The following is a 26345-nucleotide window of genomic DNA, read 5'->3' as shown; positions in this document are numbered from 1 at the left end:
AACGCAAGGAAAGCATCTAAGCCCCCTTTAAATGCAGGTATAGAGTTTGCCATAACGACTTCCTGTGGCAATGCATTCCACATCTTAATCACTCTTACTGTAAAGAACCCTTTCCTAAATAAATGGCTAAAACGTTTTTCCTCCATGCGCAGATCATGTCCTCTAGTCCTTTGAGAAGGCCTAGGGACAAAAAGCTCATCCGCCAAGCTATTATATTGCCCTCTGATGTATTTATACATGTTAATTAGATCTCCTCTAAGGCGTCTTTTCTCTAGACTAAATAAACCCAGTTTATCTAACCTTTCTTGGTAAGTGAGACCTTCCATCCCACGTATCAATTTTGTTGCTCGTCTCTGCACCTGCTCTAGAACTGCAATATCTTTTTTGTAATGTGGTGCCCAGAACTGAATTCCATATTCCAGATGTGGCCTTACTAGAGAGTTAAACAGGGGCAATATTATGCTAGCATCTCGAGTTTTTATTTCCCTTTTAATGCATCCCAAAATTTTGTTAGCTTTAGCTGCAGCGGCTTGGCATTGAGTACGATTATTTAACTTGTTGTCGATGAGTACTCCTAAGTCCTTCTCCAAGTTTGATGTCCCCAACTGTATCCCATTTATTTTGTATGGTGTTAGACCATTGGTACGACCAATATAGGCCCCGGTGCAAGTTTTAGATGGGGCCACCCAAGCATTTTATACATAACAATTGATATATGACGCACTAAAACCTGCCAAGGTGCAAGTAGGGGATGGGAAACAGTTTGTTGATAATTAATACTATTTGTAACGATTGGTGAAGCACAGAGAGGATCTGATTACCGGTGATCTGCAATATCACTGGGAATACAGATGTATACCAGATTATAAGTGATCTGCAGTATCACCGATAATCCGATATACCAGCTAACCTCTGTTCACCTGAGTAGAGTGTAGTGTTTGGTGTAACAGTAACACTTTGAGGACTAAGCCTCAGCGCAGTAAGGTATACTGCACGGATTCCTACCGAAGACCTGGACTCTCCAAGACGGGAGGAGTCAGGCTGCGAGTAGGAAGGATTGTCTAAAAGTAACACTCTGGTGGAAGTGTCAGTGATAGAACGGGGAACCGCCTCCAACAGTGAGGTCGGTTCTCGAGGTCGGACAAGCCAGGTCGTACACACACGGACAGATAAAGTACAATATCAAGAGGCAAAGGCGGAGTTAGGTACAGGCAGGATTCGGCAACAGGGTATCAGAAATATCGAGGTACAAGATCAGTAGGCAGAAGCAGAGTCTAAGGACGAGCCGGGGTTCGGCAACAGAGTATCAGAAATATCGAGGTACAAGATCAGAGTTCAGGAGGATAATCAGGCAGGCAAAAGGTCAAAACAGATAATCACAATCAAACTAGTACTTTAAGCTATCAACAGAAACTAGCTAAGTGTAGGATTACAGCTCCAGCTGGTCCCGGCACACTTGCGGATCTGACTGCGGATCTGGGTGCTCCCACGTATGTGATCGCAACGCCAGACAACCAGCAACTGAATAAGCAGCAGAATATATAGTTGCTGGACTCTGCTGCCCCGCCCGAACCATTCAGCCAATCATGAGTCCTGCAGGAATCAGCTGACCTTCCTGATCAGCTGACACTTCCTCTGCAGGTATAAAGGTCCTGAATTCAGGCCCGCGCGAGCATAGCTCACCATCTGCCTAGATGCACTAACAGACCCAGCCACACCAAGCACATGCTGCTGCATGCAAACAGCCGCTTTGCTGTCAGGACATGCGGCGGCTTTTCCGCGTTCCACCACACAACCAGACGCGTGCAAACCGCCGCGTAGGACGTGGAGTCAGCCGCCTAGCTCTTGGCACATGCGGCGGCTTTTACGCGTTTCCTCACAGTACCCCCCCCCCCCCCCCCCCCCCCCCGAGGAGTGGACTCCGGACAACTCCTACCAGGTTTCTCGGGATGTAAAGCATGAAACTCTTTCCTTAATTCGTCCGCATGCATGCGGTTCCCAGGTACCCATTGTCTCTCCTAAATGCCATACCCTTTCCAATGCACCAGATATTGTACTGAGTTCTGTACAATGCGCGAATCTAAGATTTTCTCTACCTCATACTCGGGTTGGTCCTCCACCATCACAGGAGGAGGAGAAGTAGGACCCACATGAACCGCAGGTTTGAGTAGGGACACGTGAAACGACCTTACGCCCCGCATGCTGGCAGGAAGATCAATGGCATAAGTGACGTTGTTGATCTTCTTGGTCACAGAAAATGGACCCACAAACCTGGGGCCCAGTTTGGCAGATGGCTGCTTCAGGGTCAAGTGACGTGTGGACACCCAGACTAAATCCCCTGGCTGAAACTTCCATTCCATGGAACGTCTCTTGTCCGCTTGACCCTTTTGACTTTGGAACGCTTTCTGCAAATTCTCTCTAACAATTCCCCCATTGTCCCTGAGTGACTTCTGCCAATCCTCCAGTGCGGGAAACGGAGAAGAGGCAACTGGCAGCGGGGAGAACTTGGGCGACCTCCCTGTCACAATCTGGAACGGAGAAAAACCAGAAGAAGAACTCTTCAAATTATTCTGTGCGAATTCTGCAAAAGCCAGAAACTTTACCCAATCATTCTGTGTCTCCGCAACGTAACATCTTAAGAACTGTTCTAAAGACTGATTAATTTGTTCGGTCTGCCCATTGGTCTGTGGGTGGTAGCCTGACAAGAAAGACAGCTTCATGCCCATTTGGTGGCAAAATGCCCTCCAGAATTTAGAGATGAATTGGACTCCCCGATCGGACACAATGTTTTCCGGAATGCCGTGCAGCCGGAAAATGTGGACGATAAATAGGTCGGCCAATTCCTGGGCCGAGGGGAGTCCTTTCAAGGGCACGAAATGGGCCATTTTGCTGAAGCGGTCGACTACCACCCAAATGACTGACATGCCTTCAGACCTGGGGAGTTCACTCACAAAATCCATGGACAAGTGGGTCCATGGTTCACTCGGGGCGGGCAAAGGCTGCAAGGTACCGACAGGTGCCTGCCGGGAGGGTTTACTCTTGGCACATACCGCACACTCCCTGACATACTCCTTGCAGTCTGTTGCCATAGAAGGCCTCCAAGCACACCTGGCGATCAGATCCTGCGTTCTGGCAGCACCAGGGTGACCAGCATTCTTATGGGCGTGAAACATTTGTAAGACCTGTAGACGAAAAGGCAGTGGGATAAACAAAACCCCCTCTGGTTTTTCCTCAGGGAAATCCTGCTGAAAGGGACCCAAAGCCTTTGTCCAATCCTCCCAGGTCTCTGTGGCTGCTAATACCAGCCTTTGCGGGATGATGGACTCAGGAGCGGGGGGCTGTGCTGTCTCTAATTCGAAACATCTGGACAGGGCATCTGTCTTGATGTTTTTGCTGCCTGGAGTGTACGTGATAATAAATCTGAATCTTGTAAAAAATAAAGACCAACGGGCCTGTCGGGGACTTAGTCTCTTAGCCCCCTCGATGTATTCCAAATTTTTGTGATCAGTATAAACCGTGATCGTGTGCTCTGCCCCATTCAACCAGTGGCGCCATTCTTCAAATGCCAATTTAATGGCCAGAAGTTCCCGGTTGCCTATGTCGTAGTTTTTCTCTGTCGGAGAAAACCTACGGGAAAAATAAGCGCATGGATGCAATCTGCCTTGTAACCCTGACCGCTGAGACAGCACCGCCCCTACCCCAACCTCCGAAGCGTCAACCTCCACAATAAAGGGAAAGGACGTGTCTACATGTCTTAAAATAGGCGCTGAGCAAAACAGTTTTTTCAAGTGCGAAAAGGCTGCCACAGCCTCAGGAGACCAGTGGGTGGTATCTGCCCCCTTTTTTGTGAGACTGGTGAGAGGGGCAATTATCGTGGAGTACCCCTTTATGAACCTCCTATAGTAGTTCGCAAAACCTAAAAATCTCTGCAGGGGCTTCAACCCCACTGGCTGTGGCCATTCCAGGACAGCTGTGACCTTGGCAGGATCCATTGACAAGCCTGAGGTGGTAATCACATACCCTAGAAATGTGACAGTGGTCACCTCGAAAATACATTTCTCCACCTTGGCATACAGCATATTTTGCCCCAATTTGTCCAACACGAATTTAACGTGGACCCTGTGCTCGGAGAGGTTGTTGGAATAGATCAGTATATCGTCAAGGTATACTAGCACAAATCTACCCAACACCTCCCTGAATACCTCGTTGATTAATTCCTGGAAGACGGATGGCGCATTGCACAACCCGAAGGGCATCACTAAGTACTCGTAATGCCCGTCGGGAGTGTTGAAGGCCGTCTTCCATTCATCGCCCTTTCTAATGCGGATCAGGTTGTATGCACCCCTCAGATCTAATTTTGAAAAGATCTTGGCGATCGTGACCTGCGTAAATAAATCGTCTATTAATGGTAACGGATAACGATTCTTCACCGTGATTTTATTCAGGCCACGGTAGTCGATGCAAGGTCGAAGCCCTCCGTCTTTCTTCTTAACAAAAAAGAAACCGGCCCCTGCAGGCGACCTGGAGGGGCGAATGAACCCTTTGGCTAAATTGTCACGAATGTACTCCTGCATCGCTATTTTCTCTGGTCCAGACAAATTATACAGGTGACCCCTAGGGGGCATACAACCGGCACGGAGATCGATGGGGCAATCGAAAGGGCGATGAGGAGGTAACTTGTCAGCAGCCTTGGGACAGAATACATCCGAGAACTCGGAGTATTGCTCGGGAACACCTTCCACATGAAACTTGGTCTGACCTAAAGTCACCTTCCCTAGACACTGTTGGGAACAGAAGTCTGACCAACTAGTTAATTGTCCAGCAGCCCAATTAATCTGTGGCGAATGGAGCTGCAGCCAGGGCATACCCAAAACAATTGTGGAGGTGGTCATGTGGAATACAAAGAAACTTAGACTTTCGTTATGCAGAACCCCAATAGTGACTTCCACCTCTGGTGTCTGAGACAGCGGACAGTCCCTTTGCAGCGGTGAATCGTCCACAGCAGTAACCTGGATAGGTGGTCTTACTGGGGTGAGCGGAATGCCCAACTTTTCTGCGAACTCTGAACTCATAAAGTTAGCCGCGGAGCCTGAATCAAGAAAGGCCTCTGTGGCTTCAGATTTGTCCCCCCACGTAATCGTACAAGGAAGGAGCAAACGTCTTTCTTTTAGGGGTGTGAGTTGGGTGCCCAGGGTGTCACCCCTTACAACTCCTAGGCGGTAGCGTTTCCCGGCTTATTTTTATCCGGTTTAATGGGACAGTCTCGTACCCTATGCCCCCCTTCACCACAGTATAGACATAATTGCTCAGACATTCTCCGTCTTCTCTCTACTTGGGTCAACTTAGACCGACCGATCTGCATCGGTTCAGGTGGCAGCGAGACCGGAGACGATGAGACAGCAGGAGATGGAGTTACTAGGGGTGCAGCAGGAGGTGCTGCGTAGGAAGTCACCCTGACACGATGACTGCCCCTAGTTTGTCTCTGATGGCGTAGCCTACAGTCGATTCGAATGGCCGACGAGATGGCCTCATCGACTGTCTTGGGCTCGGGTTGGCTTAACATTAGGTCGGAGACCTCATCCGACAACCCAGACAGGAAGTAATCTAACAGGGCATAGGTGTCAAACCTGGCCGTAACTGACCACCTACGAAATTCGGCCGCGTAATCTTCGACTGGACCCCTGCCTTGCCGCAAAAGCTTAAGCTTCCGCTCAGAGGTCGCAGCAAGGTCAGGGTCGTCATAAATCACTGCCATGGCTTTAAAGAATTCCTCTACCGAGGCAAGGGCTAAGTCACTGGCCGGCAAATTGTACGCCCAGGTCTAGGAGTCACCAGTTAGTAAGGTCTTAATAAATATGACCCGTTGGGTCTCAGTTCCCGAGGATCGGGGTCTCAGCTCAAAATATGATAACACTCTACTCTTAAAATTCCGAAAGTCAGACTTGTGGCCGGAAAATTTATCAGGTACGGGCATACGTATGTCATCACTAGGAGGGGATCGCACTGAATCAACTGACGTCTGAAGGGTTCGCACAGAGCCTGATAGGGCATCAATTAAGGCTTTGTGCTGGCCCAGTGCTTGATGGATGCTATCCACCGAAGCGGCAAGCACAGTCAGAGGGTCAGTGCGTGCGTCCATCTGTTTTTTGGTCTGGCGTTCTGTAACGATTGGTGAAGCACAGAGAGGATCTGATTACCGGTGATCTACAATATCACTGGGAATACAGATGTATACCAGATTATAAGTGATCTGCAGTATCACCGATAATCCGATATACCAGCTAACCTCTGTTCACCTGAGTAGAGTGTAGTGTTTGGTGTAACAGTAACACTTTGAGGACTAAGCCTCAGCGCAGTAAGGTATACTGCACGGATTCCTACCGAAGACCTGGACTCTCCAAGACGGGAGGAGTCAGGCTGCGAGTAGGAAGGATTGTCTAAAAGTAACACTCTGGAGGAAGTGTCACTGATAGAACAGGGAACCGCCTCCAACAGTGAGGTCGGTTCTCGAGGTCGGACAAGCCAGATCGTACACACACGGACAGATAAAGTACAATATCAAGAGGCAAAGGCGGAGTTAGATACAGACAGGGTTCGGCAACAGGGTATCAGAAATATCGAGGTACAAGATCAGTAGGCAGAAGCAGAGTCTAAGGACAAGCCGGGGTTCGGCAACAGAGTATCAGAAATATCGAGGTACAAGATCAGAGTTCAGGAGGATAATCAGGCAGGCAAAAGGTCATAACAGATAATCACAATCAAACTAGTACTTTAAGCTATCAACAGAAACTAGCTAAGTGTAGGATTACAGCTTCAGCTGGTCCCGGCACACTTGCGGATCTGACTACGGATCTGGGTGCTCCCACGTATGTGATCGCAACGCCAGACAACCAGCAATTGAATAAGCAGCAGAATATATAGTTGCTGGACTCTGCTGCCCCGCCCGAACCATTCAGCCAATCATGAGTCCTGCAGGAATCAGCTGACCTTCCTGATCAGCTGACACTTCCTCTGCAGGTATAAAGGTCCTGAATTCAGGCCCGCGCGAGCATAGCTCTCCATCTGCCTAGGTGCACTAACAGACCCAGCCACACCAAGCACATGCTGCTGCATGCAAACAGCCGCTTTGCTGTCAGGACATGCGGCGGCTTTTCCGCATTCCACCACACAACCAGACGCGTGCAAACCGCCGCGTAGGACGCGGAGTCAGCCGTCTAGCTCTTGGCACACGTGGCGGCTTTTCCGCGTTTCCTCACACTATTTAAAGCATCTATAGAAGTGATTATTACCATGACAGGACCAATAGAAAGCTAATATTATGCTTGAGGGAGGGCCCCTTGGGGCCCCTCTGACCCAAGGGCCCTGATGCGGTCGCTACCTCTGTAACCCCTCTTGCTATGCCACTGCCCTTGGACAAGAAAGGCCCACCAGGGGTCCTCCCTAAAACTCATGCTTAAAAACAAGAAGAGGATCGAGAGTCCAATATGGTGCAGTATTGTCAGGTAAAACGAAGAGTTCAATACAATTTTATGTATATATACTCACAAACACGGGTTACCCATAGGCAACCACTTTAAATGCAGGTGGGGAGCATTAGGACCTGACCCCACTCAGGTTAAGAAGTCGCTCTCTGTAGATAGTAGATGGGGATGCACCCCTCCATCCAGGGTGGACTAGAAGATCAGCAAAAACTCGGTATACAGAGGCACCAGAGACGAGTAAAACGTTTTAAAAAACGCTTAAAAGCAGAGGGGGATGTTAAGGTGGACTTACCTCCCTCTTAGAAAAAAAGAAAACTCATAGTTACATAGTTATTTGGGTTGAAAAAAAGACATACGTCCATCAAGTTCAACCAAAGAATAATATTACAGTTGGAAGATTGAGACTCTTCTGCCTCTGTAATTTGCAACAGTGATGTTTACCTTGTGAAGACAGAAGCAAAGAAAGCATTTAATAACTCTGCCTTACCTTGGTCATCCACCATTGAGTTCCCCCTCTCATCCTTTAGGAGTCCAATACAATCAACCTTTCTTTTTTTAGAGTTGATGTACTTTTACAACTTTTTTGGTTTAGATTTGATATCCCTAGTGATTTGAATTTCAGCTTTAAGCTTTGCCAGCCTAATTTCTTTTTTACAATTTTTATTGCACTCCTTATAATTGTTTAATGCAGCCTCGGTCCCCTCCTGTTTTAGGACTTTATAGGCATTCTTTTTCCTCTTCATTTTATCTCTAACCTTTCAATTCATCCATAGAGTCCTTTTTTTATTCTTAGATATTTTGTTTCCATATGGGATATACATGCTACAGTATTGATTGAGAGTAAGTTTAAAAGCTTGCCATTTCCCTTCAGTGTCCTCCCCTTGTAGTACATTATCCCAGTTCACCAAACTTAGTGCCTACCTGAGTTGATTGAACTGTGCTTTTCTAAAATTCATCGTTTTAGTGGTCCCGCTGCCCCGCGGCCTATCAGTCACCAGATCAAACGTTATCATGTTGTGATCACCATTTCCCAAATGTCCTTGAACCTGCACATTTGATACATTATTTGGTCTACTAGTAGACCCAAGCCCGTTTAAAAACAGGCCCTAGGTCTTTTTCCGGTGGTGGCGGCGGCCGCCGGTGCGCATGCGCGCGCAACCGCCGTGTGCCCGCACCCGCCGCGCACACCTGCGCAGTAACAAAAATCCTGGGACACAGGGACAAAACTGTTGGACGCAGAGACACTTAGGCTTTATAGTAGGGGGTGGGACGACGAATCCTGCGAATCCACGAATCCCTCGAATATTAGGAAATATTCGAGATTCGTGGATTCGAATCCCGACGCCATTTTCCACAATACGAATCCGCCGAATCCCGACGCCGCATCGCCGCGCATCCGCCGCTCGCATTCGTCCTCCTCCGACCCCCCCCCCCGCGTCTCCTCCGCTCGCCCCCCCTGCCCGCATAGTTTCCATCCACTCACCTATCGCGGAGCGCAGAGCGGCAGACCTCTCGCCGACTTCCTGGTTCCCTCTAGTGACCGGCTCTTACAATGACGTCATCAGTAAGAGCCGGTCCGGCCACTAGAGGGAACAAAAAAGTAACGAAGAGGTCTGCCGCTCTGCGCTCCACGGGAAAGGTGAGTAGATTCTTGCAGGGGTGAGCGGAGGAGGCACGGGGACGGAGGGGGTCGTGGGGGGGTTGGCGGGAGGGCGAGGGATTTCTACCTACCGACCTACCTACCTACCTATCTACCTACCTACCACTATCCCTACCTACCTACAGGCCTCTATACCTACCTACCTACCTACCTACAGGCCGCTATACCTACCTACCTACAGGCCGCTATACCTACCTACCTACAGGCCCCTATACCTACCTACCTAAAGGCCCCCTATACCTACCTACCTACCTAAAGGCCCCTATACCTACCTACCTACCTACCTAAAGGCCCCTATACCTACCTACCTACCTACCGGCCACTTTACCTACCTACAGGCCTCAATACCTACCTACCCACCTACCTACAGGCCCCCTATACATACCGACCTACCTAAAGGCACCTATACCTACCTACCTAAAGGCACCTATACCTACCTACTGGCAACTATACCTACCTACAGACCACTATACCTACCTACCTACCGGCCACTATCCTTACCTACCTACCTACAGGCCGCTATACCCACCTACCTAAAGGCCCCTATACCTACCTAAAGGCCCCCTATACGTACCTACCTACCTACAGGCCCCTATACCTACCTACCTAAAGGCCCCTATACCTACCTACCTACCTACAGGCCACTATACCTACCTACAGGCCTCAATACCTACCTACCTACAGGCCCCCTATACGTACCTACCTACCTAAAGGCACCTATACCTGCCTATACCTGCCTACCTACATACCTATCTATACTTAAGGCCCTATACCCTGCTACCTATACTGAAGGTCCCTTTACCTACCTACCTACCTACCTACACTGAAGGCACATGTACCTTACTACCTATACTGAAGGCCCCTATACCTAGCTACCTACCTATACTGAAGGCACATATACCCTGCTACCTATACTGAAGGCACATATACCCTGCTACCTATACTGAAGGCCCATATTCCCTGACACCTATACTGAAGGCCCATATACCCTGCTACCTATACTGAAGGCCCATATACCCTGCTACCTATACTGAAGGCCCATATACCCTGCTACCTATACTGAAGGCCCATATACCCTGCTACCTATACTGAAGGCCCATATACCTTGCTACCTATACTGCAGGCCCCTATACCTTGCTACCTATACTGAAAGCTACCAATATTGAAGGCACCCATACCTAGCTAGCTATACTGAAGGCACCTTTACCTCGCTACCTATGCCTGGGTACCTATACTGCGGGCAACTATACCACGGATCGCACAATTTTTATGTGCAGGATTCGTTAGAGTCGGGATTCGAAAGGTTCGAGATATTCGAGAACCTTTTTAGATTCGGATCCGGAATCGGATTCGAAGAAATTGTGGATTCGTCCCATCCCTACTAGTATAGGATTAGAAATGATCAGATCCAGTAACGCATTCCCCCTAGTTGGTTCCGTTACCATTTGAGTCAAGTAATTGTCCTGTAGTGATGCCAGAAATCTGCTGCTTTTACCAGAATGGTTAGCCTCAATACTCCAGTCAATGTCTGGAAAGTTGAAGTCACCCATAACTATGACCTCATTTTTACTTGCAGCTTTTTCAATCTGCTGTAGTAATCGCTGTTCTGCAGCTTCATAAATATGTGGTGGCCTGTAGCATACCCCAATAAGCAATTGGCAACCTTTATTTCCACCATGAATATTTACCCAGACTCCACATCTTCACAATCTTCCTCCATCTCCTCGTTCAGGACAGCTGTAAAATAATTCTTAACAAAGAGACAAACCCCTCCACCTTTTTTTCCCCTGTTCTATCCTTCCTAAATACATTGTATCCCTCTAAATTCGCTATCCAGTCAGGGCTTTCATCCATCCATGTCTCTGTTATTCCCACAATGTCATAGCCTTTGTCAATCAGAATAAACTTTAGTTTGTCCATTTTATTTGCAAGGCTCCTAGCATTGGTTGCCATGCACTTTATATTTTTACCACCACATTTACCAATTTTGTTTACATGAAATGGGCTACTTGAAGTTTTACCAACCTCCTTACTCTTTATACTGTCCCCACCCCCCTCTCCACCCCCCATAATGCTAGGCTCCCACTGTCTTTTTACCTTATCTCATATTGAGACTTTACCCTCCCACCTCCCCCCAGATCCTAGTTTAAAATCTCCTCCAACCATTTAGCCATCTTCTCCCCCAATGCAGCTGCACCCTCCCCATCAAGGTGCTGCCCATCCCTGCTGTCGAACCTGTAGCCGACTGCAAAGTCTGCCCAGTTCTCCAGGAACCCAAACCCCTCCTTCCCACACCAATTTCTCAGCCACTTATTTAACTACCCAAGATCCCTCTGTCTCTCAGATGTAGCACGTGGCACTGGCAGTATTTCAGAAAACACCACCTTGGAGGTCCTTGCTTTAAGTTTATCTCCAAGTACCTGAAAATCATTTTTGAGGACCTTCCATCTCCCACTAACTTTGTCATTGGTGCCAATGTGTATCATGACAGCCAGGTCTTCCCCAGCCCCACCCAATAATCTGTCAATTCTTTCCGCTACATGCCAAACCCGAGCACCCGGGAGACAACAGACTGTATGGCATTAATGGTTTCTTCGACAGATTACCCTATCTGTGTGCCTAATAATTGAATCCCCTACCAACAGTACCTATCTAGCCTTAGCTGCACTCCTATTCCCTTTCTCGTTGCAGCAGTCTGCCCCGTGGTTGCTAAGGGACACATCCTGCTGCAGCATTGCTACTCCAGAATCATCCTCCCCAATATTACGCAAACAAGCATACTTATTAGTGAGGGACAACTCGGGACTAGCCTCCCTGCCACTTTTTTCCCTACCCCTTCTAACTGTGACCCAACTAGCAGCTACATCTGCTTCTTGGTCCGGCTGTACTCCACCCTCCTCATCTTCAACGGTTCCATCCAGTGTCTGGATCGTGAGATCCAAGCTCTTCTCCGTGTTGTGTATGCGTCTCAGTGTTGCAAGATGCTTATTTAGCTCTGCGACTTCAGCCTTTAACTGAGCAACATGCACACACCCAGGGCAACAGTAAACACCCTCAATCCGCTGATCAAGGCATGCATACATGTTGCAGGATGTACACTGTACTGCATTGTCCAACATGATGACTATTGTGTGGGGATAAATTACTTAAAGTAAACGGTGGTGGTAAAAGATGAAATGGGAGAGTGAGTGAAGCTGGGGAGGAGGAGAGGGAGAGAGAGTCAAGCTGGGGAGTGAGTGAAGCTGGGGTGGAGGAGAGGGAGAGTGAGTGAAGCTGGTGAGTGAGTGAAGCTGGGGTGGAGGAGAGGGAGAGGGAGAGTGAGTGAAGCTGGGGAGACTCACTTGAGTCTCGATAAAACAGAATTGACAATTTATTCAACTCCACAAATGCAACGCGTTTCGGGGTCGCGCCCGCAAAACACGTTGCATTTGTGGAGTTGAATAAATTATTTCTCAATTCTGTTTTATCGAGACTTAAGTGAGTTTTCTTTTTTGTAAGAGGGAGGTAAGTCCACCTTAACATCCCCCTCTGCTTTTAAGCGTTTTTTAAAACGTTTTACTCTACTCTGGCGCCTCTGTATACTGACTTTTTGCTGATCTCCCTCAAACTCAGTATTAGCTCCTCAATAGTGCTATGCTGGTAATAGTGAGATATATATATATATATATATATATATATATATATATATATATTTTTTTATTCTTTGAATAGTGGTAATCATTACCAATCTGTTTTCCTCTTCTTACACCTCTCATACTGTGGATATTCTTTGCAGATTTTGTTACACCTTATGAGGGTTGCTGTGGGGACCTAATGTAAAACTTTCACTTTTGCCCAAAGATCCTTGGCTACACCACTGGTAAGTGTATATGGTGATTACATTTTGTCTGTTCATAATAGTATGTGACTTATACTGTTGAAGCTGAACGATTAACATGGCAGAGAGGTAACTGGCATTTTTATTTAACGAAAATTAAGATGATAGCCTTTATATTCCTTTAACTATTTTTTGAGGCTAACTACTGCAATTTCTAAGGATGACAGCTGGCCAAGTAATATTTTGTATATTAAATTGAGGCATTTTTAAGATTAACTTTAAGCAGTGAAATTTTGATTTAAAGAAAATAAACTAGTTTAGAATTTAACTTACCTTTCCTGTAGATTTAATTCCTTTTATTGTGCATAGATATACTGCTCCCCAAGCTGTGGCCAGAGAAATCACCATCCACCACTGTAAATTTCCATTTTCATTAATGTTTGAGGTTATGTTTAATGTTTTTCTGTACCAAAAATAATTAACTGTGCTACTTTTAGCACATTCTTCAAAATCACCTAAAATTAATAGAATAATATTTAGGAAATACTTTTTAAGTTTACTAATCCTTTAAATTGACGTGCCAGTGAACACTTCAAAATGACTGCAACCAATTTTGTTAAATGATCACTATAACAAAATATTTTAACATTTAAAACACGTAGATATAAAATGTGCTTTTTTCCCAAAGTAAAATGCACTAAATTACTTTTTTGCTATGATGCTTCCACTTACAGTAGGTAATAAAATGCTGAGAGATCTGGCTTGTCAAAACTCCCACAACTCTGCACAGCACTGTACAAGGCAAGAAAAAAGTAGGAAGGCTTTTTTTTTTGTTCTCAATATTTTTTTATTGAGTATAAGGCAATGTTGACATAACAAGTGTCAAATGATGAATTGGTACAGTTCCAAAGACACAAACACGACGATACAAAATAGCCATAACAGTAAGAACACAGTATTAGTCACACATATGGAGACAGAAAATTATTGCTAGTGCAGCTATGGCACATTTCAAGATAAGTTGAACGTTGAAATTTCTAAGTCGCAGCAGACAAATAGCAACTCCAGTCCAACTGTTATTATTGACTGCGACAAATACCAGCAATATAATTATACATAAATGCCAGAACTTATACCATAATCACCCCTGTAATAAACAAGGGAGACCAGAGAGAGAGAGAGACTTAGTGGTAGCATGCCATAAAGCAATCTGTGCAACTTGGGCTGTTTGATAGTATTTAGCTATATGAGGTAACCCCAATCCTCCTGATTTATTTTTATAAAGGATACGTTTGGCTATCCTGGGCTTAATGTTTCCCCAGATATATGACTCAATCAGGTTTTGCACATGTATAAGGGCACTTGAAGGGATTGAGATGGGCAAGACTCGAAAGAGATAGAGTATCTTGGAAGTATTACCATTTTAACTGCAGCCAGTCTACCTAACCAAGATATGGAATATCTTCTCTAATTCCCTTTATAAGCTGTCTGGTATGAGTTAGTCAATAATATACCTAAATACGTGATTTTGTAAGATTCCCAGCAAAATTCAAAACTATTTTGTAGTCTGGTAACAGCTGCACTATCCAGGCTGATATTCAAAGCCTTGGATTTCTTGCTTTTAATACTTAAGCCTAACATATCTTCAAATAGTGTTAGGATAATAAACAAGTTAGGAAGGGAAATAGTGGGATTAGTCAGTGAAAGGATTATGTCATCTGCATAAAGATTAATTTTGTGCTGCACCCCATTTATAGTTATGCCCTCAACATCTTGTTGATTTCTAACCATGGCAGCTAGAGGCTCCATTGCCAAGGTGAACAGGAATGAGGACAATGGGCAGCCCTGCCGAGTGCCTCTGGAAATATTGAATCGTGCAGATTTGTAGCCATGTTCTGTATGAAAGCTTGTGGCTCAAAGTACATAGCGCATATCCAAGTTAAAAAAAAATGAGGTCCAAAGCCCGATAGATGCGGTTGATGAAATTTTGCAAGCCTGTTCAGTGTTAGATACCATCGGAATAGTACTTTAAGGTTTTCACTAGATTGAGGCCCTGTACATTAAGGGATGCAAGTTTTAAAGCCATCGGATATCCTCCAGAGAGAGTGCCACTGATACCAAACACAAAAGTTGAGCTCTCATATTGCCTATACCTGAGCTATTTTCAAAATTAAGTCCATGAGGAGTTTCAAGGGATAGAGATAGGATAAGGGAAAGAGAAATAAAAAGTAGAAGGAAAAAAGAGAGAGAGGGAGGAGGAGATAAGGCTCTCTGATCCCACAGAACTACTGCAGGCATCTGAGAGTCCAGTGAAGCGTCCATGTTATGGAGCCCGAAATGATGTCAAAGGACATCAATTGCCCTCGTGAATGACTCGTCATATTGGGAGTTTCTCAAGGGGAAGTAAGAGGCATGGTATATTGGGGAGCAAAGCAAATGTTTATCATGAACTTAATCACAGCCACTTAGTACATGGAACCAGGGATGCTCGGATGTGCCTCATCCACGAATTCGGCAATCCGCGTGGTTGCAAAAAAAAAATCCGCATTCGGCCCAGCCGCATGCGGATTTTCGTCCGCGTCCACGCAACCATGCGGATTTTCTGCCGTGAATGGCGTAATCACGCGTGGATTCCCGCCCGGAGGCGGATTTTCTTTTAACGTTAATAACAAAGCCCCCATACATGCTACAATCCCCCAAATTGCATGGATTATCGAGGTGATAAGGGGCAACATAACTTCAACATAAAAAATTCCCCCCAATTTTTTTTTTCTAGAGAAAATGGATTTTAAAGTGAAATCAACACTTTAAATGGGGCTATTAATTGGTAATAAGTGGTTTTAAAAAGGGATATACGCGTTAAGCAGTCAAAGAGGTGAAGGCGAGTTCCAATGGCACTTGGCGGCGAAGGTACCGCTGGAGGAGGATGAGTGGCTGATGCCAAAAAGGCCCCAGAGAGGTTTTTGTAATTTTTTTTTGTTTTTTTTGCAGCAATTAGCAATGACATCGCAGCAGAGTTGTCAGTGGACACGGGCAGTGTGAACGCAGAGTGCAGTGGTGGTAGCGACTGAGTCAGGAGAAGGACTATGCGGGCGGTCAGTTCAGCAGCACAGAAGGACCACGGCAACATACTGGTAGTAGTAGTAGCAGCACAGCGTCATAGTGCTGGCCAAAAAATTAAATGCACCCGGTGACCCGGGCAGTGTGAACGCAGACAGAGTACATTGGTGGAAGCGACTGAGTCAGGAGGAGGAGGACAATGCGGGCGGTCAGTTCAGCAGCAGCAGCACAGAAGGACCATGGCAACATACTGGTGGTAGTAGTAGTAGCACAGTGTCATAGTGCTGGCCAAAAAATTAAATGCACCCGGTGACCCGGGCCGTGATAACGCAGACAGAGTGCATTGATGGTACCGTGGTAGTGACTGAGTCAGGAGGAGGAGGAGGAGGAGGAGGACAAAGCGGGTGTTCAGTTCAGCAGCAGCAGCACAGAAGGACCATGGCAACATACTGGTGGTAGTAGTAGCAGCACAGCGTCATAGTGCTGGCCAAAAAATTAAATGCACCCAGTGACCCGGGCAGTGATAACGCAGACAGAGTGCATTGGTGGTACCGTGGTAGCGACTGAGTCAGGAGGAGGAGGAGGACATAGCGGGCGTTCAGTTCAGCAGCAGCAGCAGCAGCACAGAAGGACCATGGCAACATACTGGTGGTAGTAGTAGCAGCACAGCGTCATAGTGCTGGCTAAAAAATTAAATGCACCCGGTGACCCGGGCAGTGATAACGCAGACAGAGTGCATTGGTGGTACCGTGGTAGCGACTGAGTCAGGAGGAGGAGGAGGAGGACAAAGCGGGCGTTCAGTTCAGCAGCAGCAGCACAGAAGGACCATGGCAACATACTGGTGGTAGTAGTAGCAGCACAGCGTCATAGTGCTGGCCAAAAAATTAAATGCACCCGGTGACCCGGGCAGTGATAACGCAGACAGAGTACATTGGTGGAAGCGACTGAGTCAGGAGGAGGAGGACAATGCGGGCGGTCAGTTCAGCAGCACAGAAGGACCATGGCAACATACTGGTGGTAGTAGTAGTAGCACAGCGTCATAGTGCTGGCCAAAAAATTAAATGCACCCAGTGACCGCAGAGTGTAGTAGCGACTGAGTCAGGAGGACAAAGCGGGCGGTCAGTTCAGCAGCTCAGAAGGAGGACCATGGCAACTTACTGGTAGTAGTACCATAACACCAAAAAATTAACCAAGGTAGGCACTAGGCAGGTAGTAACTGTCTTTATAAAGGCAGGCATAGTTAACAACAGCACATGCAGCAGCCACTTCATGTCCCCCTGTGTCCGACAATAGGGGCCAGGAACTCACCTTCCACCCAAGCCTGGTTGATTTTCAGGAAGGTGAGTTTGTCCACAGAGGCGTGGGAGAGCCGAGAGCGCTTCTCTGTGACCACGCCACCGGCCGCACTAAAGCATCTCTCTGAGAGGACACTGGAAGGAGGGCAGGATAGGAGTTCCAGGGCGTACTGGGAAAGCTCGCTCCAGATGTCCAGTCTCTTGACCCAGTACTCCAAGGGGTCCACGGGGCTGTTGGTGTCATTGAGCCCACTGGATGACCCCATATAGTCAGACACCATGGTGGTCAGTCCTTGCTTGTGCTGGTTGGTGGTGGATGCTGTGGCGGGCACCTCTGTTCTGGGCTGCTGCACTGCATACAGGCTCTTGCTTAGGCTCTTCAGGTCTCCGGGGCGCCAGTTGCTGCTGCTGCTGCTGGTGGTTGTTGTGCTGCTAGTGGCAATGGCAGGCACCTCTTGCTGGCTTGGCAGAGCAGTTACAGTGGGGGTGGAAGGCTGGGGGAATGCTTCCAGTAGTCTGCGCACAAGGGCCTCCTTCAACTCCCTTCTGCGTTGCTCGGTGGTGGATGGCGTCATTAAGTCTCCCAAGTACAAGGTCACTGAAGGATGCAGTGGGCACAGCAGTGGGCACTGGATATACAACTAGGTCACTGAAAGATGCAGTGGGCACAGTACAAGGTCACTGAAGGATGCAGTGGGCACAGCAGTGGGCACTGGATATACAACTAGGTCACTGAAGGATGCAGTGGGCACAGTACAAGGTCACTGAAGGATGCAGTGGGCACTGGATATACAACTAGGTCACTGAAGGATGCAGTGGGTACAGTACAAGGTCACTGAAGGATGCAGTGGGCACAGCAGTGGGTACTGGATATACAACTAGGTCACTGAAGGGTGCAGTGGGCACAGTACAAGGTCACTGAAGGATGCAGTGGGTACAGCAGTGGGCACTGGATATACAACTAGGTCACTGAAGGATGCAGTGGGCACAGTACAAGGTCACTGAAGGATGCAGTGGGCACAGCAGTGGGCACTGGATATACAACTAGGTCACTGAAGGATGCAGTGGGCACAGTACAAGGTCACTGAAGGATGCAGTGGGCACAGCAGTGGGCACTGGATATACAACTAGGTCACTGAAGGATGCAGTGGGCACAGTACAAGGTCACTGAAGGATGCAGTGGGCACAGCAGTGGGCACTGGATATACAACTAGGTCACTGAAGGATGCAGTGGGCAAAGTACAAGGTCACTGAAGGATGCAGTGGGCACAGCAGTGGGCACTGGATATACAACTAGGTCACTGAAGGATGCAGTGGGCACAGTACAAGGTCACTGAAGGATGCAGTGGGCACAGCAGTGGGCACTGGATATACAACTAGGTCACTGAAGGATGCAGTGGGCACAGTACAAGGTCACTGAAGGATGCAGTGGGCACAGCAGTGGGCACTGGATATACAACTAGGTCACTGAAGGATGCAGTGGGCACACAAGGATGTCACACTGTGTAATGAGATGCTTATATGCCAGCGAGCGAGCAGTGGGCACTGGGCACGGCACAAGGTCACTGACAGAATGAATGAACAGCGCTGGCAGAGAGTGGTGGTGCCGGCGGTGTGACTGGCTGCCTGCAAATAGTACAAGTGAAGTGTATAACTGTCACTGAAATAATATACAAGTGTGCAATGAGATGCTTATATGCAAGCGAGCGAGCAGTGGGCACTGGGCACGGCACAAGGTCACTGACAGAATGAATGAACAGCGCTGGCAGAGAGTGGCGGCGCCGGCGGTGTGACTGGGTGCCTGCAAATAGTACAAGTGTATAACTGTCACTGGAATATACAAGTGAACACTGCAGCTGCACTAACACAGATAATCCCCACTCCCACTACACTGACTACACTGCAGCACTGAACCTGCCTGCACTACACACAGTTAAATAATCACTAGACTCCCACACTCCCACTACACTACACTGACTACAACTAACTACAGCAATCACTCACTGACTAGCTAACTGTGTACAGTATAAGAGCAGTGTTAGCAAAAAATGCTTTGTTTTTAACACAATAAATGCACTTGCTCAAACAACAATGGCCTGGAGATAATCCTCTCAGCACCACAGTCTAGCAAGGACAGAGCTTTTCCATCATGGCCGCCGCTTTATATTCAGGAGGGGAGGGCATAGCTCCCCTCCTGTGATTGGTTGCTAGGGCCTGGCTGGGGCCCTCTGATTGGTCTGCATTGTGTCACTTCCGCATAGTTTGACGCATTTCCGCTAACCACGACTTCAGCGCCGGGTTTCACGAGCGTGAATGCGGATTTCTGTCCGCATTCACGCGAAGCCGAAGCAGATTTTCGTGGTTGAAAATCTATTCACGGCTTAGCGTGTCCGAGGCGGAATGCTTCAAAATGGTCGTGAATCCACGCGTAAGCGTGATCACGACCTGGCGGTGAGCACCACTGCATGGAACGATGCCCATCAAGTATGCACCGCAAGAGATAGTCCCTTGTGGATAACCTTTATTATCAGCCTGATGTCTAAAGACTAGGCTGTAGGCACCCGAAGTTAGTACCTTACTACCTCTATAACAAAGGCAAGAGCAGTGATTACCCGTCTGTCCCACGTGATGTATATGTGTAATAAATCTACTAGTCTCAGTATGCTGCATAAGCAAACTAGGAGAATATAAGCTCCACCTGTCTATGGCACAGATATGGGAGTTAGGCAGTTTGGCACCTAAATTAATTGACCACATTATTAATAAGAAATCCCTGTTATATGAAAGTGCAGACACAAGGGTAACCTTATGGCGTCTATGGAAAAAGGAAATGTGCATTACACAGTCTGTCATGTATAAAAACTGCACACAGTAATATAAAATGCGTATTATTATAACATCACCTAAGGACAGAGAAGCTCACACCGCTTGCAAGGGCGCAGTAGCAAGAACAATAAAACAAAGGTAAAACAGGCAATTGAAATTGAAACTGGATGGCAAAAAGAGTAAAAAAAAAGCTTGTAATAACAGCATTGTCCAAAACCCTGGGGAGAGTGTTAATGAACCTGAAAAGATTGTCATACATAAGAGAGAGGTAGCAAACACATTACGATCAGCATCATGCATGCATTTTCATAATAAAGCTCGAAAAAATGACATACAAAATTGTGAAACTGAACAGAATGTATCAGATACGAAAGATGGCAGTAGGTTGGCATTGTAGTGCGGATACAACGTAGCTATGGAACATGCACTAGAGGAGTAGTGTGTGCCTCTTCCTAGATGCCCTTCATCAGCGTGCTCAAGCTGACAGTAGTCATTAGTAAATCAATAGGTGAGAGAGAACAAAACACAAAGAATGCTGGCAATGCTGCAGTGACTTAATTTATTGTAGCAAAATTGAACATTGATGGTATAAAACCTTGTACAAAGATGCATTAAAAAGAGGGTACACATACCAAGGTGAGTGAGGAGGCACTGTGGGTGGTGGTGGGTGCTGGGTTCAGGATGCCTGACGGCCGTTTTGCGCACTACTGTGCTTCTACGGAGGCTGTGTTCCCATTGCAAATGGCTTCTGGATAAATAGTGCCAGAAAGCGGGCGTGTGACATCACATCACGTACTGGCGTCGCCCTAATTTCTACAATACGCATGCGTACGTCTATGACTTGTTAGGCGTATTTACGTACACGTACGTTTTGACGCTGACGCTATGAATGTACACATGCCATATTGGTACATGCGTCCGGCATTATTCTGTACAATAGGAGTGTATAGGTGTTCAAATAACCGCGATGGAGGAAAAACTCCATCCAATGGCCAAAAAGGGTCACAGCAGACTGATTCATTCAGGCATCAAAAGAACAAAGGTGGAAATAAAAGAGGGGAAAGGGGTATAGATAAAATGTAAGATCAGGAGAATCCTGAAAGGTGTGAATAAGTGTTAAGTGATGAAAAATTTGTAAAAAAAGTGGAAAGACGCATATCTCTTACATGCAGCTAACCTACAGAGTATCGTCTTGGAGCGATCGAAAGAAGAACACACTAAAACCTTAAAGGTACTTGAAAAAGGTTAAGGACCAGTATCAGAACCTGGTAGATAAATCCCAGTTTACGAGAATCGACAAAAAGTGTTCCGCAGTCCAGGACAGTATAAAGGAGCGCAACCTGCGTAAATTCCAGAGGGACAAGGAAGACAACGCCCTCAAAAGATTTTTTTCTGGCAGAGGGGTATCAAACCTAGGACACCCAGGAAGGACTACAGACATGGAGTCCAGTGAGGACGATACTAAGAAAGCAGACCAAACCCCTAATAACCACTCCAGTACAGATAAATCTGCCTGCCCTTTAGGCAGAGCACAAGGAGCGGAAGAGGTAAAACAAAAGCCGAAACGAAAAGGGAAACAGCTATCTTGGGAAGACAGGAGACCCCACAGGGACACGAAACGGAGGAGACACTAAACCTGACAGGCGATAGCCCTGAACCCTTGGAGATCTTAAACCTTTCTGAAGTACACCTCCCAGAAGGGACTGAAACGCTGCTCCAAAGGGGTCTGAAGTTTTTACTGATCACCAGTTTTGATTTAGCTAAATTCAAGATAGACCTGTATAAAAATATCAGACAGCTGAATATACAGCTTCACTTTGCCAAGAAAGAACTCACGATTCGAGAACATGGGCTGGGGCAGTCGAATCAGTGAATAATGGCGCACAGTGCCTATGCACAAAAATGGCGCCGCATTAAAAAGATACGCTTATCGCTATTTATTGTTTAGTACTGCATAATAATGGCGCACACGGAAAACAGAAGAAAAACGGCACACAGTAACGTCATTTATCAATAGCGCCGTTCATATGCCAAACAGCAGACATTATTGCGCACAGTAACGTTATTTATCAATAGCGCCCTACATAAGCCAAACTGCAGATGTTATTTAACTGCAAAACGGTGAATGGATTTAATGTAACACTGTCAAGGTTCGAGTTAGGCATCACCATGGGGGGAGTCTTAGGCACCACCGGGGGGTTGGGGGGTCTTAGGCACCACCAGGCACCACCAGGGGGGTCTTAGGGTTAGGCACCACCAGGGGGGGTCTAGGGGTTACGGATAGGTACAGAGAGGGTTCTGTGTGTTAACGCTAAATAACGATAAGGCTTTAACGTTAAATAGCAATAAGGCTTGAACGTTAAATAGCGATAAGCGACAAACAGACTAGATGCAACAACGTGCACAATTATTCGCAGGCGCCATTTTCAGATGGATCTGGGGCAGTACCCAGGTGGGACCTTTAGGCCTTAGCCTACAGATTACATGGGACGAGCAGGATCTCAAGAATCTGGAACTCCTATGCGAATTGGAGGACGGTGCACCTCCTGAAAGCCAGGGAGCCTTTGAAATCACCTTAGAACCCCCCACATTCAAACCATGCAAATCTACTGCCCCTTTTCCAGTCCAACCCGGATCGAGCCTGGCCCTAGATACATTCGAAAAGGTGGTCGAAATGGAGCTTAAAGCAGAAATATATCTAAAAGCAACAGACAATATATCGGAGAAAGAGAAAAACGCTCTAAAATATGATTAAGATCAAGACCGGATCTGCGAATTAAAAGAGCCAACAAAGGCGGCATAATAGTCGCAATGTCGAGCAAACAATATCATGATGAAGCCCTTAGGCAACTACAGGACAGTAAAACCTACCAGCTGCTCATGAGAGACCCCACAAATCATTACTTAGATCAATTAAGATCCCTCCTAAGAAAGGGGGTAGGAGTAATATCATCTACGTTAGCTAGTAGCATGATCCCCTCCCATCCCACCAAACCCATTTGGTATCACCTACCTAAGGTGCACAAGTCCCGGACCAATCCTCCGGGTCGCCCCATTGTCCCTGGCATGGGGTCGACCACGGGGAGGCTCTCCAGGTATCTGGACCACGTTCCGAGGCCCCTCCTGGAACTGATACCGTCCCACCTTGGAGACACATTGGACATGCTCAGGGGGTTGGTAAATCTCGAATGGCACACAGGCGACCTATTGGACACTATAGATGTTGAAAGTCTTTACAGCCGCATACCCCATGCTTTGGGCATTATTGCCGTGAGGCACTTTCTTGATAGAACTAACAAGATTGCGGTCTGTAAAGACTATTTGTGATTGTCTCTGATTTGTGTTAACCCACAATGCTTTCCTTTTTGACAAATAAATTGTACTGGCAGGTGTCGGGGACCACAATAGGGACAGCAGTCTCCTGCACTTATGCCAACATCTTCCTAGCATGGTGGGTGGAACTTTTCATACATTTGGTGGACAATCCTTACAGGCCTGGCCTCTGGATGTGGTCCAGGTACGTAGACGACATCCTAGTGTTTTGGTCCGGGACTTGTGAAACATTTTTTTTACTTTTTATCCCATATCAACTGCAACATCATAAATGTGGCATTCACAGCCACAATTCACCCTAGAAGCATTGCCTTCTTAACAATAACAATAACATTTATATAGCGCTTTTCTCCCTGGGGACTCAAAGCGCTGTGACCCTGCATTATGCAGTCTCAAAGGCTAGGGAAAAGAGGTAAGTTTTTAGCCTTTTTTTAAAGCTGTCCAGGGAAGGAGCCTCATACTGATTGTGGAAGTGAGTTCCATAGAGTAGGGGCTGCATAGGAAAAGGCCCGAGCACCAAATGTTAAGTGTATCCTGGGAATAACCAGCTTCATCTTGTTGGCAGAGCGGAGGGTGCGTGGAGGGGCATAGAGTTCCACTAGATCCGCTATGTATTTGGGTCCCATGTGGTGTAGAGCCTTGAATGTCAGCAGGCAGATCTTAACCACTTCCCGACCGCCTAACGCACAGAGGCGGCTGGGAAGTGTGCCCTGCAAGGACCGGCTCACCCACAGAGGCGGCGGTCCTTGTAAGGGCATGGGCGGAGTGATCGCGTCATCCGTGACGCGATCCTCCGCCGGCGCCTGCCGCCGCTCACCCGCCGCAACATCCCGCCGGCCATACGGAAGCGCCGGCGGGATGTTAACCCCGCGATCGCCGCATACAAAGTGTATAATACACTTTGTAATGTTTACAAAGTGTATTATACAGGCTGCCTCCTGCCCTGGTGGTCCCAGTGTCCGAGGGACCACCAGGGCAGGCTGCAGCCACCCTATGTAGCACCCAAGCACACTGATTTTCCCCCCCCAGCCCAAGATCGCCCACAGCACCCCTCAGGACCCCCCCTGCCCACCCCCCAGACCCCTGTTTGCACCCAATCACCCCCCTAATCACCCATCAATCACTCCCTGTCACTATCTGTCAATGCTATTTTTTTTAATCCCCCCCCCCTGCCCCCTCCTGATCACCCCCCCACCCCTCAGATTCTCCCCAGACCCCTCCCCCCAGACCCCCCCCCCTCCCCTGTGTACTGTATGCATCTATCCCCCTGATCACCTGTCAATCACCTGTCAATCACCCATCAATCACCCCCTGTCACTGCCACCCATCAATCAGCCCCTAACCTGCCCCTTGCGGGCAATCTGATCACCCACCCACACCAATAGATCGCCTGCAGATCCGACATCAGATCACCACCCAAGCGCAGTGTTTACATCTATTCTCTCCTCTAAACACCCACTAATTACCCATCAATCACCCCCTATCACCACCTGTCACTGTTACCCATCAGATCAGACCCTAATCTGCCCCTTGCGGGCACCCAATCACCCCCCTACACGCTCAGATTGCCCTCAGACCCCCCCTTATCAATTCGCCAGGGCATTATTTACATCTGTCCTTCCCTGTAATAACCCACTGATCACCTGTCAATCACCTGTCAATCACCCATCAATCACCCCCTGTCACTGCCACCCATCAATCACCCCCTGTCACTGCCACCCATCAATCAGCCCCTAGCGGGCAATCTGATCACCCACCCACACCAATAGATCGCCCGCAGATCCGACGTCCGATCACCTCCCAAGTGCAGTGATGTGTAATTAGTGGGTGTTTAGGGTAGAGAACAGATGTAAACAATCACCCCCTGTCACTGCTACCTATCAGATTAGACCCCTATCTGCCCCTAGGGCACTCAATCACCCGCCCACACCCTTAGAACGCCTTTAGACCCCAGCCCTGATCACCTCGCCAGTGCATTGCTTGCATCTATTCCCCCCTCTAATCACACCTTGAGACACCCATCAATCACCTCCTGTCACCCCCTAGCACACCTACCCATCAGATCAGGCCCTAATTTGCCCCGTGTGCAGGGCCGGATTACCGACCAGGCAACAAAAGCAGTCGCTTGGGGCCCCATTTAGAGTCAAAGGGGCCCCATTAGCACATAAACCAGCCCTTGCCATCCTGTCAGCGGTGGCTGGATGGTATAAGTTAAAGGGACTGTGAGCAGTGCAGTAACTATGGAAAGATGCATATCATTTTAAAGCTCTCTTTCTCCTCTTTCCAATGATATCTAAACAGCTGCTCTATGCCTTTTAGTTTTCGATATTTTCGCGATTGAAATCGCGGCCACAGGACGACTTTTCACCAAAGTCAGCGGTGGCTGGATGGTATAATGGTTAAAGGGACTCTGAGCAGTGCAGTAACTATGGAAAGATTCATATCATTTTAAAGCTCTCTTTCTCCTCTTTCCAATGATATATAAACAGCTGCTCTATGCCTTTTAGTTTTCGATATTTTCGCGATCGAAATCGCGGCCACAGGACAACTTTTCTCCAAAGTCAGCGGTGGCTGGAAGGTATAATGGTTAAAGGGACTCTGAGCAGTGCAGTAACTATGGAAAGATGCATATCATTTTAAAGCTCTTTTTCTCCTTTTTCCAATGATATATAAACGGCTGCTCTATGCCTTTTAGTTTTTGATATTTTCACGATCGAAATCATGGCCACAGAATGACTTTTCTCCAGTTGGCAGCTCGATTCAGCACAATGCAATGAAATATAAGGAACCCAGGGGGATATAATTACAAACATCATGCTGGTAGGTGTGAGGATGTAATGAATTAGTTGTGGGTATGCTTAAAGGCATATCCA

General features: G+C 47.4%; 1 protein-coding gene across 1 annotated transcript in view; it reads right to left on the bottom strand.

Moving 5' to 3' along the window:
- LOC137519358 (sodium-dependent neutral amino acid transporter B(0)AT3-like) overlaps window positions 1–26345 on the bottom strand; it is a 210127-nt gene that overhangs the window by 26176 nt on the left and 157606 nt on the right. The window contains exon 7 of the mRNA XM_068238310.1: window positions 13292–13473. Coding sequence (XP_068094411.1) covers window positions 13292–13473 — 182 coding nt within the window. The remainder of the gene's footprint in view (window positions 1–13291; window positions 13474–26345) is intronic.

The sequence above is a fragment of the Hyperolius riggenbachi genome, chromosome 5 (assembly GCF_040937935.1).
Source record: "Hyperolius riggenbachi isolate aHypRig1 chromosome 5, aHypRig1.pri, whole genome shotgun sequence".
In the NCBI taxonomy this organism is placed as follows: domain Eukaryota; kingdom Metazoa; phylum Chordata; class Amphibia; order Anura; family Hyperoliidae; genus Hyperolius; species Hyperolius riggenbachi.
The sequence above is the reverse complement of the archived record's forward strand: the minus strand, read 5'-3'. Positions and strand labels throughout refer to the sequence as shown.